General features: G+C 38.1%; 2 protein-coding genes across 4 annotated transcripts in view; both read left to right on the top strand.

The window, feature by feature from the left end:
• The window catches only part of LOC129793290 (protein qui-1), a 76,724-nt gene that overhangs the window by 54,810 nt on the left and 7,291 nt on the right, over window positions 1-14,623 (top strand). For all 3 annotated transcript variants that reach the window (XM_055833127.1, XM_055833126.1, XM_055833125.1), the window contains 10 exons: window positions 1,749-2,158; window positions 3,529-3,675; window positions 3,751-3,858; window positions 4,089-4,281; window positions 4,396-4,519; window positions 4,627-4,738; window positions 5,967-6,149; window positions 9,129-9,224; window positions 10,185-10,892; window positions 11,708-12,211. In XM_055833127.1, the coding sequence (XP_055689102.1) occupies window positions 1,749-2,158; window positions 3,529-3,675; window positions 3,751-3,858; window positions 4,089-4,281; window positions 4,396-4,519; window positions 4,627-4,738; window positions 5,967-6,149; window positions 9,129-9,224; window positions 10,185-10,892; window positions 11,708-12,211 (2,585 nt within the window). The remainder of the gene's footprint in view (window positions 1-1,748; window positions 2,159-3,528; window positions 3,676-3,750; window positions 3,859-4,088; window positions 4,282-4,395; window positions 4,520-4,626; window positions 4,739-5,966; window positions 6,150-9,128; window positions 9,225-10,184; window positions 10,893-11,707; window positions 12,212-14,623) is intronic.
• On the top strand, window positions 12,724-14,160 carry LOC129793296 (apyrase-like). Its single transcript, XM_055833139.1, has one exon. The coding sequence runs from the start codon at window positions 12,987-12,989 to the stop codon at window positions 14,091-14,093; it is 1,107 nt and encodes a 368-aa protein (XP_055689114.1). The 5' UTR covers window positions 12,724-12,986; the 3' UTR covers window positions 14,094-14,160.

Raw genomic sequence — 14,623 nt, 5'->3', positions numbered from 1 at the left:
GCTTTTCTCATCATCTGTGATGCCATCCAGATAATTCTCGACCCTGGTCACTTGGGACGCAATTCCTTCTCGCTCACGAATCATTGTAGCTTGTCAGGTGTGGACTGTATAACTTCTGACGGATGTGGTTCACTTGTAGGGTCGGAGGGCCAATTTATGTATAGCAACGTACCTTTGAGAACATACAGCAAACATTAGAATAGGAAAAGAAAGCCACGGGCGCTGCCCAGAGAGCCACAAGGTGTATCCAATTACCTTTGGAAGATGCACAGCATTAGTTAGAATGATAAGAAATAGTGCGGGGGCTGCCCCAAAGCCCTAAGAAGCCTCCAATTACCTTTGGAAGATGCACAGCATTAGTTAGAATGATAAGAAATAGTGCGGGGGCTGCCCCAAAGCCCTAAGAAGCCTCCAATTACCTTAAAGTACAGGTAGATATAATTAATACAAGCTTTCTGGCGAGGAGGACAAATTTATGTATAGCAACGTACCTTTGAGAACATACAGCAAACATTAGAATAGGAAAAGAAAGCCACGGGCGCTGCCCAGAGAGCCACAAGGTGTATCCAATTACCTTTGGAAGATGCACAGCATTAGTTAGAATGATAAGAAATAGTGCGGGGGCTGCCCCAAAGCCCTAAGAAGCCTCCAATTACCTTTGGAAGATGCACAGCATTAGTTAGAATGATAAGAAATAGTGCGGGGGCTGCCCCAAAGCCCTAAGAAGCCTCCAATTACCTTAAAGTACAGGTAGATATAATTAATACAAGCTTTCTGGCGAGGAGGACAAATTTTGGATTTGTCCGGAAGTTCCCCCCAAGGCCTCGTGCTCTGCAGGTAATTGAAGACCGCCGAATTTCCCAAGAAAAGGCGCACTTTCCACCACCAAATGTCCTTTATTTAACTTTAAACAACTCACTGATTTTATTCTTATAATTCAAATGCGGGACAAATCCCCAAAAAATAATAAATTTAATAATTTTTAGAGTTTTTCACTTTGCGCGTGGTGCCGTGTTGAAGAGTTGACGTAAGAGGGTGCATGAGCCGAAAACTCATGCAGGCGACGAGCAGGGGCCGCTACCACCGCAAAACGATCTCAGCGCGCGCGTGGCAATATTAATTCAAATTCTCGCGCGGCACTCGATTTCCAACGGTCGAGTCCTGAACAGAAAATAATACAGAAAATTAAACATTTCTAGAAAAGTTTTATAGATTTATAATAAATAATAATAATTTATAATTTATAATGATTTATAATTTATAATTATTTTCCTTGGGTTATTCAGACGTTTGTTCCAATAGTTTATTATCTTCATAATGAGATAAACTCCCTTTCATTACATGTAAATTTATTTTAAAAAAATCAAACTTCAGTACGGTTTTAAAAGTTAGAAACTGTCTCAAAAATGAAAAAAAAAACATATAAGCACACATTTAAAAAAAAATGTTTACGCTTCTTTTACATATATCAATGCTTATGCATTTTTTCATATTTTTATGAAAAAAAAAACCGAAAATTTTCACATAGTACAACGATAGAATGTTTTAAAATGTTGAAAATCAAGCACGAATTACTTAATAATATTTCAAAATCACCAAAGATGACGCGAGGATGATGGTGATGAAATCATCCTGCATAAATCCAACCATAAATCTTGCGCTATAAATGAAACATCCACAACCACCCCCGCATTTGGGTGGGAAATGAGTTGTGTGTTGAAGGGATGAATTTTAATTTGTGCACACAGAACCCTTGATACGGGAGAAATTGATGTCGGGGAAAGTGTTGATCCAATGGCGTCACGACTTGTGTGCACAAATTGCCAAGTCACGCTACATGGATGGGGAATCCACGAGATTGGCACACACGGAGCTTGCCAATATCTTCTTCAGCCAAGACGGTGAGGAGAGCGATGAAACAACAATCAGCCACCCAACGGATAAATCACCACAAACGGGTCAACCCACACCCACAAATCTCCAACCAGGCATCCATGAGGAGACAGTGAGTAGCAGACCCAGCAATATGTTACCTTGGGCCGAACTCTCGTACAGTGTACGACACGTAGAGGAGTCATGGCACCATTTAATGCGCTCCGAGGACACGGAGAAGCTCAAGACAATCGCCATGTGCAACTTTGACTTCCTCCTGGCAGCGGTGAGTTGCTATATACATACATACATATCCTCCACCTACATATAGACTTTCCCCCTTTTCTAATTAGCATGGATGGCACACGGCAGAGTGAATGAGGTGTGCCTGGCAAACGAACAAAAGACCTTTTAATTATGATATCAATTTTTAATTAAGAGCACCTTCGCAACAATGTCGTGGCGCTTCTTTGAAGTTTTCATTAAAAAAGTACTCCTTTGTTTTACAAATTATATACAATGCTCCGGGGCGGAAAATAACCGGAAGAAATACCAAATTTATTTACTTTTTCAACATCAAAAGGTTATTTGGACTAATTTTAAAGTTTATTTTTCAATTTCAATTGTTGAATCTCCATTCAACCAAATTTTTGAATAATTTTCATTCAATTTTTAACAAAAACTTTCTTTTCTCTTTTTTTTTTATTGTATTAGGTATCTTACTCAAACTTTTCAATCTTTCTCAAACTTTAAAATTCATGTAAACTTTTGGGCGTAAAATCCTTGAGCCACAGATTTAGTTGAAAGTTAGTTTTATTAAACTTTACTCACTTTACTATAAAGTTTGTTTAAATAGATAATAATGTGAAGTGAAGCCACCGCATGAAGATGAATAATTCCTTAAGGACGGTTATCGAAAAAAGTTTGTGGATTAACAGAGCATTCATTATACATTACAAATAAGTTTATTCAATTTTGGGATCTCTTTTGAAAATGCATGTAAATGAAATCTAACAGAAAGTTTGAAAATTTTTTAAGGATTTAAAAATTATTCGAATTTTGAAAAGTTTCTATTTTTTTGTCCTTTCTTTAAAGCTGTTAGCTGTGTTTCTTTTGCACACAACTTTTTTTATCTTACTTACTAATAAATTTTTCATCATGAATTTCATAAATTCTCTTCTCTCAGTAAAATAAATATAAATAAAAATAAAGTCGAGTACAAGAAGTCGCAATTTAGGCCATCTTCCTCCACCCCTCCATAAATATAGCAACACTATATAAAATATTCAGTTAAACCTACTTCATTTCCCTCTCTATGTAAGCATTAGTCATGAGAGGACAGAAGAATAATGCTAATATTTCTGGGACATTCACAATGTTGTACCACGATGACCCCAATGTGCGGTGGTGCAATAAAAAGATTTCATGCTCCATAAGAAAACAATCTTCCGCACATAATAATAAATAAAATGTTTACCTCGGACATCGTCCAAGATATGTTTGCTATCTCTCATGCCGATTAATTCCTCCCACACTCCATCTATGCATTGACGGTGGGGTGGGGTAAATGTTGCGGAAGGAATGGAGTGAGAATAATGTTCTTGCGATTCCTTCGAGCAATTTAATCTTCTATCTAAACATTTCGTGCCACTTCAGCTCCAAACGGTCTCAATCAGCTACTTGCGGTGCCTCATCGAGCATGTACGGTGTCACATCCTCGACAGGGACATCGAGTTAATTTACTACACAATCAGGAAATCAAGTGATGTCCTCACACGGGATCCCATGCAGCTCGGTGCTCAAGTGAGTCTTGCAAAATTCAGGCTTCATTTCAAACTATGGAAGGAAATATTTAATGGAAATTAACGTGCCCTGCAGGTGATTTCATGGTTGAGGCCAATTTCGGAGCACGATGAGAACGATAACTCCCTGCTGAGCATTACTGTGAGGTCAGCAACTGCCTGGTGCGATGGCTATACGGTGCCTGTAAGTACCCATCTGACTCTTGTCCATTTTGCAGCTTCTGTTTAAAGGAAACTTGAAACGAAAACTCGAAAGATATTACGATGAAAAGAAGTTATGCTCTTGACAATGAAATACGAAAAACTTTTATTTGATTTTAGAGAAGAATTTCTTCATTTACACAAATAACTTAACAACCAACCTAATATTGCATAAACGTCCTTTTCACTCTCAATGCCTTTCATTGGACGTAGTTGCTGGTTCCCCTGACAGGATGGCTGCCAGTTCCTCTTCCATCGCAAATTCGTACAATGACCGTATCTGGTACGGGACAAATACGCACGATTGATTTGTCACCATCGAAACAGCACCTCATAATTGGCCCCAAAACAGGAGATGTCCAACTCTGGCACATCATGAGCAACAGCCTCGTACACACATTTCGAGGTATGTCAAGTCAACCCTTTAAGCTCACCCACATCACGTCGTCCCACCAAATATGTATAAATGAATCCTCCCCCGAAGTATCATTTTAAGGGTTTTATGGTTTGATTTTTTAAGGACACAGCGGTCCCGTGACGTGCCTAACCGTACCAAGGGAGCTGAATTATCTCATAACCGGATCAGAGGATACATCTGTAATTCTCTGGGACATGAGGACATTGACAATGAAACAGCGAATATGGTAAATCCCATTCTTTATTCCCATCCCTTCGTACCATTTGTACATACGGCATTTTACGAGCTTTCACCTCATCCCCTCATATATATAAATGCTTTCACTACCCCCAGGGAACACATAGCTGCTGTCATTTGTGTTACATATGCCTTGAATAATACATACATCATTAGTGGAGGGGACGACTCCAGCATCATAATATCATCGATGGAAACAGGAAAATTGGTAAGTGTATCATTTTCCGTGTAACCTATTTCAAAGGTCTCAAAGAGAAGGGGAAATAAAGGTATACAGCAGTCACAGAGATTATCGTAAAATGTAATTGGGAGGAATATTTCCTTGAATATTTCTGTATTGTGGTAAGGATAATAGGAGAGAGATGAGTATGTGTTGCGTTGACTACGGAATAATGTAAGAATTTTATTAGGTTTTTTTTAAGAATTGGAAAATAAAGTTTAAACTTTTTTTTTTTAATTGAAGAGAGAAAAAAATCTTAACTATTAACAAAAAAAATAATTTCCTTTTTTTAGAGTTTCTCAAAGCTATAAAGTAATTTCAAGACGATTTTTTTGTCGAAGAAATAAAGAAATTATCTTCTATACAAAAAATCTATTCCTTATATTATCTTACTCCACATAAAGAACGAGAACCCCTAATTTTCTTGAAAATAACACACCGTTGCCCTCCATGCAAAAAGCTTCTCAAAAAATGCTCCGTAATCCACTCAAATCGGCTCCCCATTTTACGGGGAAAAATGTAAAAGTAATTACGGGCGCTTTTTTTCGCAGAAGAAGCTTTTTGGCTAGACGACAGGAGCGTAAAAAATGCGCCCTTCACGGTATTAAAATTGGAATATCAACGCGTATTAATCTTTTCAAAGAGGCGAAAGACACGCAAAGAGTTAAATTAGAATTCGCATGTGTGTTTCATTTATTTTGCCAACAATTGGAGTGTGAGGAAGTGGCTGAGGGTGGATTTTCCTGGGGGTAATGTGACGCAAGATGGATGAATGGGAAAGAGCACCACTAAATCGCGATTCAATCCATCATTGTATCTCCCAGCGAAATGTAATCGCGATTGTAATCCGTCCTCATCCAAAATGTTATTTATTGACAAAATGAAAAATCGGTATTACCAGAAAGCCGTGGAGGTGTAAAAAATATTCTCCAAATACGCGGTGTTTGAAAAATTCACGAGATAGCATTATTGATTTATTTTTGTTAATTGAAAATAAAATTCCATTTTTTTGTTATTTTCTATTATTAAATTTCGCAGTATATTGCTTTAAAATACAAAATTTTGCTGAATGAAAAAAATTATTGTTCAATTTTTGGCTAAATTTGGCTCAAATTTTACCCAATTATTGATCAAATTTCGCTCAAATATATTGTTTTTGAAAATTTCTTTGCTGCGTTGTTTTTATAAAGGATTTTTTGGCGTTATATCGTTTTAGGTAATGAAAATCGACCATCATCGAGGTCCAGTAACGGCCGTTCACGTTAGCGCCGCAAGTGATGTCCTCGTTTCTTCAAGTCACGACGCCACAGTATGCCTATGGTCCCTGGAAAACTTCACACTCCTCAATACAATCCAACTACATAGCTCGATAATTAACTTTGAAATTTCCAGTGATTCCGTAAGTATGAGAAAACATATCATCAATTAATTTGAATCCTTTTGGAGTGGGTTTGGATTTGAAATTAAGTGGGGATTTTTGGGGTTGGGGTTTGGGATTTGATTAGGTGGTCGCGTATGGTTAATTTAGTGTGAAATTGAAAATGGCACAAAAGGGGGTTATTTTGCGGTGCAATTATTGACTCACTTAAATATCCTAAATATAGGATTTTATCTACACGGGAGAGAAGCTATTTGAGTATGGAAGGTAAACCCATGCTGTATGTTCCCCACACATACTATATAATCATCCATTTTCCCATAAAAAAAATTCAATTGTGCTGATCGTGAATGGAACACAATCACCACACCCTTCTTCATTTTCCCATACCATTCTTTTCCTCGTTCTTGTAAAATTGTTTTCCATAAAAATATTCAAATTGTCGGGGCGTTTTATGCACGAAAAGTCAGACGTGGAGAATGAGTAGAGAGGGGGAGTACCTCTGGGGAGTATTGTTTTATGTTAAGACAAAAAAAAATGTCTTTTAGTGAATAAAAAAAAAGAGAGGGTGGAAAAGCTTTCAACGAAATCTGTAAAAGCTCCATGATTGACTTGGGACGCTTTAAATAGCGAGAGGAGGCCAATAGAAAATATTCTGTGTGATGGCAAGATCGTGTTTTATGCAAATATCTATTGAATTGAATGTCGCAAAGGGAGCTCAATTAAAATGGAATGGGATTTTCCGTCTGCGTTCCATTCACTTGCGATGTCTCCTTTTCGTTCCACCAAGAAAGGAAATAAGAAAAAAAAACTTCACAAGACGACACATTTCAAGAAATAATCCCAATTATGCCGTCAAGTGTAAAGAAATATCTTCTTAAGAACCCCGTAATGCGAATCTATTCGCAACTTCTCCAGTAGAAGACCCATTGATGGTTTTGTAAGAGAAGAAAGGAAACTGTTTCAAGTAAATAAATTGGAAATTGATACTTTGTAATTTAGCAAAAAATAAAAGAAGTTTAAATTACTTTGGATGGGAGAATAATGACTTTCATAAACATGGTCATTTGGGGGGATTAAAGAGAGGAAACGAATGAATATTTATTATTCTCTTGTGAATAAATGCTAGCTAGGGTAAAATAATAGAAGAAAACTCTCCTTTGGAATAACTCTCTCTTTGCTCATTTTATTTAATATGTTTTTCTATTTTTTTTTTAAATCGGATTTTTCAAGCTTGAATATGATACAATTTTAAAAAAATGTGTCACTAAGCACGAGTATAAATCAACACGAATTTGCGTAATATTTTCCTAGCGCTTACCAAAATTTCCTTATTGATTGCATTCAAATCGATCACCTGAGACATTAAAATCGGATATGTCTTTCATAATCTGAACTAATTTCAAAATCTGTCCTGTTCAATGTGCTTGATTGTGCTCTAAAAATTTTACCCATATTACTGTTAAAATTACTCACAATGAAAATTGCAGACGTGAGGAAAGGAAGCGTATAGTTCCAATTAAAATGTGAGGAAATCTTAAAGCTAAAATATTGTATTTTTATTTTCCAAAATCATAATTTATTGCGAATCAATATCACTGTATATTTATGTCTTTTGCTACTTACCTGCACATGTACAGTACATATGCCTGAATTTTTGCAAATTTATAAGTAAATATTCATCAAAATTAGGTCACGAAGAGCTTCAAATGAAGAACTTTGTCTCCATGTAAATTAACCGTGGTTCTAATTGAATGAGTACTTCAGCTCGTTCAGTGAGAAGTGAGTTGATGAAATTAAATAACATTTGGAAGATTGGATAAAGTACGCGTCCAGATGTGATGTATTGAATTACAAAATCCACCCCACTTGAAGCATGAGGACGAAGTCGAAAGCGTCGAAAGCAATTAAGGTGAACTGAGAGTAGCATTTAAGGGATGTGCTGTGTACATACATACGTATAGAGAACTTGCTCCGTTCTTAAAGGGCTTTCTTCGTTTTTAAGTGAAAGAAATGACTGTGCGACATAAGATAAATCTGTGTGTTGGCGAAAACTCAATTTGATATCAAAATCTTTCGCAAAATAAGTTTTCTCCTTAAAAGCCTTTTTTTCGCAATTTTCTCATGAAAAGCCTCGTCAAAGGAGGGATAAAAACCAACCCCTGATTTATATACAATCTCTTTTTGAGATTCGTAGGCTTCTCTTTATTCTTATACATCTTTCCTTGGTCTATCCTGAAATGCTTGGGAAATGTGTTTTTGGACTGAGAGACTTTTGGACAAAAGGAATGCTAAATTGATATTTATTTGATATCGATTTTATGATATCACTCCCCCGAGCGATCCCCCGAAGGATTTATTTAGTGTTCTTGCCTTTGCGTGTTTTATGTTCTCTCACAGAGAAGCTGTGTTGTTGTAAAAAATTGCCTCTATTGAGTTATCTTTTTCTTTTCCCGGGCATGAGATGGGGAAAAAGTGAGAGTATCTAAAAACATCCAACAAAAATTTCCTTCTTAATACTCCCCAATTTGTTATGATGCGATAAAAAAAGTTTAGCAAGAGCTTGAATGATTGCATGATGAGGAAGAAAGCACCAGGACCGCCATTCATTCGTTTGGCTTGAGCGAGAAAATTGCCAACAATCGAATTGAAATTCGAACGAGTCGTAAAACGCTTTTTTGTGAAAATTTCTCTGCATTCATTGGATTTAAATTGATCATTCAATCGTTCTATTCTTCAACATTTGGTACATACAAATAAGACTCACCCAGTGAACTGCAAATATTCACCGTGAACTAGGTGAACAGGGAGACTCAAAATAACCCTCCATCTAGGCTCTCTGAAGTGGCTCTAATAGGAGAGGGGTTGTGTGAGGGGAAAAGTGGGAAATTAAACAAGAAAATTGCAAATTGTGAATAGATGAGGCATCTTTTGTTGAGGATTCCTTTACAATTTTCCCTTCTACCCCGTTCACTACACTATTTTCTCACTCCTTCGCAGGTATTCCTCTTGGCATTGTGCGAGGATAATGGATTGTATTTGCGAGCTCTGGCGACCGGAACGGAATTACACTCACTCAAGGGACATAAATCGAAGGTAATTGAGGATGCTTCCATTCACAGCACTTATTTATCATGAATCACACTATATATAGGAACCTAACATACATAAAATTCCATACATACATATATACATATAATATGTACGTACCGTACGTACGTACACATTTTATATTCTTACACTTATGTTTGATGTTTATTTTCTAACGATTGACAATAATTCTCTAAAATTTGGTCTGATTTTGTAACGATTTCTCGATAGATTTTTTTTTTGATAAGCCTCCATGACGAATCAATTTTTCTATAATTCTATGTAATTCCTGAAATTTCAAACTACAGTCCTAGCCAATACTTTAATTGAGATTTTTTTCCATAATCTTTTCACACACCACCGGTGTTCTTGTTTCTTAATAAATTTCAATTCCCACACATGCCGTCCAAGTTAGGCTGGCAAAATGCTTTCATGTTGTTCACTTTGAAGTTCTTCCAGAATGTTTGCTCCTGCTTGAATTTATTGAGTTTCTAAGGTATAGAGAGACGAAAAATATATGTATGTACCATTTTAGGAGGATGAGGGTACATGAACAAAACAATTCTGCTCATGAAACTTCCTTAGAACAGAGAGAAAAAAAAGTAACTTTCACATCGAGTAAAAGAAATAATTATGCTGGGGAAGTAAAACCAAGAAACAAGCCAAAGAATCCTCTTGGTAGAGAAATAAATTGTAACGAAATGTTTGACCGAGAAAATTCGCCCAAGTTATTTTCCCTCCTTCGCAGACAAGTGAGGTGTTACAGAATTGCGCAGGAGAATGGTGCAGAAAATTGTTCTTTTATTTATCCACCCACACCCAGGCAACATTTTCGTTGGGAAAACTTCAAGACAAGAGGATAAAGTTCTTTTAGGGAGTCCCTTTTCCACTCTCTTCCTCCTTCATGAGGATGGGAGAGTCTTGGAGAGATTAGCTCAATTGAGGGGGATGATTTTTCTTTGGCAGGTCCGTGGCATGTGTCTCGCCAATGACAGTCAGAGAGCCATTGTGGGGTGTGAGGACACCAAAGCTCTCATCTATGACATGCACTCGGGACGTGTAATCAGGTCCCTACCACCGAATCCAGGGGCTGTCACAGCAGTCCTTTGTACGGACAACGATGATTTCCTCATAACTGTGGGTGGGAATAAAATCACCTTCTATTCCTTCCGTAATGAGGACTCCTTTGCACATTTGCGAACGAAAAAGCGCAAAGCATCCCGACACATTTCAGCTCAGAAGCATCAGTACAACGTGGGAAATGTCCCTGTTACATGCTTCGATATTTCACGAGATTCTCAACTAGCAGCAGTTGCATCAGGGCGTAGTGTCGCCATCTGGCAACTTAACACCCCTGAAGTGGCCACAACCTACAACTACCACACAGGTCCTGTGACCACAGTTAGTTTCTCGCCAAATGGAGAATTTGTGGTGTCCGGATCGGAGGACAAGAGTGTCATTGTGGTCGGTTTGGCGCTTGGACTTGTGGTGACAACATTTAAAGGTCACGCAGCCATTATTCACTCAGTCTGCGCCATGATGGATTCTCGACGAATCCTTTCAGCAGACAGAGATGGACTTTTGTGCGTTTGGTTGGCTGATAGCGCTACCCTCCTGCAGACAGTTCAGGGACCATATAAGCACTTAGCTGTGACCAACAATATGAAGTTTGCGGTAAGTTCAGCCACTAAATTAAATTTTCTTCTATTCAAATGTATATGTAGGATTAAAAAAAATGGCGGCGATACGGCGTCCTTTTATGCCTTGTTATTGTGCGATAAAGTAAATTAATTTAATAATTCAAATGACGATCGACTAAAATTTTCATATTTTCAAGAAAATCATACAAAAAATTGAATTGAATACGCACAAAATGATTAACCCCTTTTGTTTGTAGCTCTAGCCTAGAGTAGTACTGTCCAACAATATACTGCTAGAGACGTTAATGGATCCCGCCCTCATTGAAAAGCTTTTGTGGCAGGAGTGTTAATTAATTGAATCAATATCAATTGATGACATCACCTCGCTTCCGCTTTCAAAATCCACTCTAAATTTAATTGATATTTACCCTATAATTAAATTGATAAAGCCTTTCTGCAACCATCCCATTGAATCTGTCACTGTCCAGGACATGGGATGTTGTTAAATGGTTGAACAGCAAATTGTATATTCTGGGATGAATAAGAGGAGACAAGATTCTCTGAAATTGCATTTTGTGAAAATGGAGCTGAGGGATATGAATGCACATTGAGGTCCATTTCACACTATAAGACCTATCCTCTCAAAACTCCCACCAAAAGCAAGCACCTAAAAGCTCTTCATTGTTGAGGCTTTGCTAAAGGTATCTCCATGATTTCCATGGAAATCCTCCAAAATCCTTCGTGTGTGTGTGTAAAAATGTGCGGGGGTGTGCGGGGGTGTGCGGGGGTGTGCGGGGGTGTGCTTTAACAACTATGGGAAAATCTCGAAAATCTCTTCTTATTCCTCAGGTGTGCACAAATGGGGACAACAATCTACGAATTTGGTCGTTGACGCGTGAGGATGAAAAGTACAATGTATCGCATTCAGATGAAATAACCTGCTTCGTGATAACCGTGGACTCCCTCTTCGTTATAACGGGTTCACGCGATATGTCCCTCAAGGTGTGGCAGGCAACTGGTGGGAAACTGGCACAAGTACTCGTGGGGCACACAGATGCCGTGACGTGTGTCGCTGTGCCCGTAACTAATAAGAATCAAGTGATATCAGGATCGAAGGATTGCAACCTCATTGTGTGGGATCTGCACACTGGTGAGGAGCTGCATACGCTAGCGGGGCATCTGGCGCAGGTTACGTGCGTGAAGATTTCGGCAGATGGAACGACAGCAGTGTCGGCGAGTGATGATAAAACGTTAATTGTGTGGGAGACAAAGAGAGGACTAGCTCTGACTTCTTTGCAGCTTCATGTGCCATTCACGAGGTTCGACATTAGCATCGAGTGCTCAAGAATTTTGGTAAGTTGGAACTTTATTTAATTTGAAGAATAGAATATTAATATTGCGGGATTTTAAAGTTCTTCCTAAGGCTTAAAAAAATAAATTCTCTCAACGCTAATGTGGAAAGAAAATGCTCAAAAATATGGTTACGATTGGAGGCAGAATAAATCTTTCCATTTCGGCATGAAGGACCAAATTTTACTTAATGAAGGACCAATCTTATTTTTAACAGAGCAAAACTTTTACTCTTGCGTCCGCTTTCTTTCACGCTTTTGATATTGCAAGCTCTTTTCTTTTATTTACCAACTTGATCTATTTTCCCCACACCATCAAATTCACCACAAAGATTGGATTTCCCCACTTTAGAATTCTTCTGTAGACGCGTAAACATATCTTAATTTGAATTTGAATTTGAATTGAATTAATTTCATACGGTTATTTTTTTTTGTAAAATTTCATACGGTATTTCAATTATTTCAACCATCTTCCGCTACTGAAATTCCTAATCATCCTCCGTAGCATAAATCATACATTTTCGATATGGAAATCTACATTATTTCTGGCGGCAAAAGACAATCAGCTACCAAAATCAGTAGCTCATGTGCTGTGAATGCCATAAACGTGATCTTCTGCATCAGTTTATTTGTTCAAGTACCCCAGACGTCTTATCGCATCATAGCCACACGTTTTGGGAGTGATCCAGCGACAAAGCTGATTGGGCATGTGGAAGCTTCGTTTTGTGTGTGATAAGATTTGGTGAACTGTAGGTGCTTAAATAGCGATACCTGCCCACATGATCAATCAGTTCGAAAGGCAGAGTAAGACAAGTTGTGAAAATCTTGTGTGTCGTGCCTCCAAAACCATGACAAAGTTAACTACCGTGTTAGTTTTAGTCCTTTTCGGCGCACTCTCAGCAGCCAGTCCTTTTGGTCTGCAGAAAGCAAACATCGGTGAGGAGTATAGTTTTGAAATTGTTGCAGACTTCGACAAAAAGGCCGTTTCCGATGACAAGAAGAACACCTACGTATCGGATATTCGGATTGGAACAGTTAAAGTTTTGAGCAGCACGCAGCTAGATATCACATTTGAAAAGAAGAACTATGACGTGGTAACCAGGTATGCCTACAAAGGACGTGGAGCTGAATTATCTGAGCTACTCTCCTTCAATGGAAAAATGTACACTTTTGACGACAAAACCGGCATCATCTCCGACATTACGAACCACCAGCTAGTCCCATGGGTGATCCTCGGTGACGGAGCTGGAAATGAGACGAATGGCTTCAAGTGCGAATGGGCTACAATTAAAGATGATCACATTTACGTAGGATCTGTAGGAGTTGAGAACTACGACGACGATGACAAACTTGAAAACCGCAACAACTTCTTTGTGAAGAAGGTCTCTAAAACCGGGGAGGTGATCCATGAGAATTGGTACGATATCTACGATAGGATTCGCAATACTCTCGGTATGCCCTTCCCAGGATTTATTGTTCATGAGGCTGTTATGTGGTCGCCAATCAACAAAAAATGGATCTTCCTTCCACGAAAATGCTCAGAAAAGTCCTACGTGAAGGCTGATGTAGATGCCACAGGATGCAACAAAATGATCATCACAAGTGAAGACTTCTCTACCATTGAATACTTAGACATTCAAGCTACACCACTGCAAAAGGAAAGAGGATTTTCAAGCTTTAAGTTTGTTCCTGATTCCCAAGAGAGTATGATTGTTGGTCTAACTACAGTGGAAAATGGAAAGACTATCAATACTGCCATCATTGGTTTGGATCTTCAAGGAAAGATTCTCTATCCCGAAACGAAGATCTTCAATGATAAATACGAAGGAGTTGCTTTCCTCAAGCATTTTGATCCCAAAAATATTCAAATGCCAAATCTGAATTAATATTTAAGAAATAAAAATAATTTTTTAAAATGATTTTATGACGAAATGCGGGAGTTTTCTTTGCAATTTGTTTAAGATGCTTGTTACATTCACTTCTTTGGCAATTTTTTTGTGATAAATCTAATTTTCGTTTAAAAAGCTTACAATTAGTTGGTATACCACAATCGTGGCATACCAAGTATTGTAATCGTCGGAAAAACCGACCACCTCAGATCGGGCTCAAACTTGGTATGAGCACGTTTTAGACATCCCACATTTCGAAAATGGTGGTGGAAAATTTTTGATCCGGCCGGCCTGCCGGCCTGCCGTCCGGTGGTCAACATTTTGCATTATATCTCGAGAACGGTAACAGATAGAGACTTCCGGTTTGAAGTTTTCTATAGAAATGTGGGTGTAAAATTTCATTTTTTCGCATTTTCAAAATCCAAGATGGCCGCCGTCCGCCATTTTGAAATACTGTCAACCACTTCCCTTACAGCTAGAGGTCTGAAACTTTAGTATGTTGTAGAGCTTAGTGAGACGTTTTCATC

This window comes from Lutzomyia longipalpis, chromosome 3 (assembly GCF_024334085.1).
Source record: "Lutzomyia longipalpis isolate SR_M1_2022 chromosome 3, ASM2433408v1".
NCBI lineage: Eukaryota > Metazoa > Arthropoda > Insecta > Diptera > Psychodidae > Lutzomyia > Lutzomyia longipalpis.
Note: the sequence above shows the minus strand (reverse complement) of the source record. Positions and strands in the feature narration are given on the sequence as shown.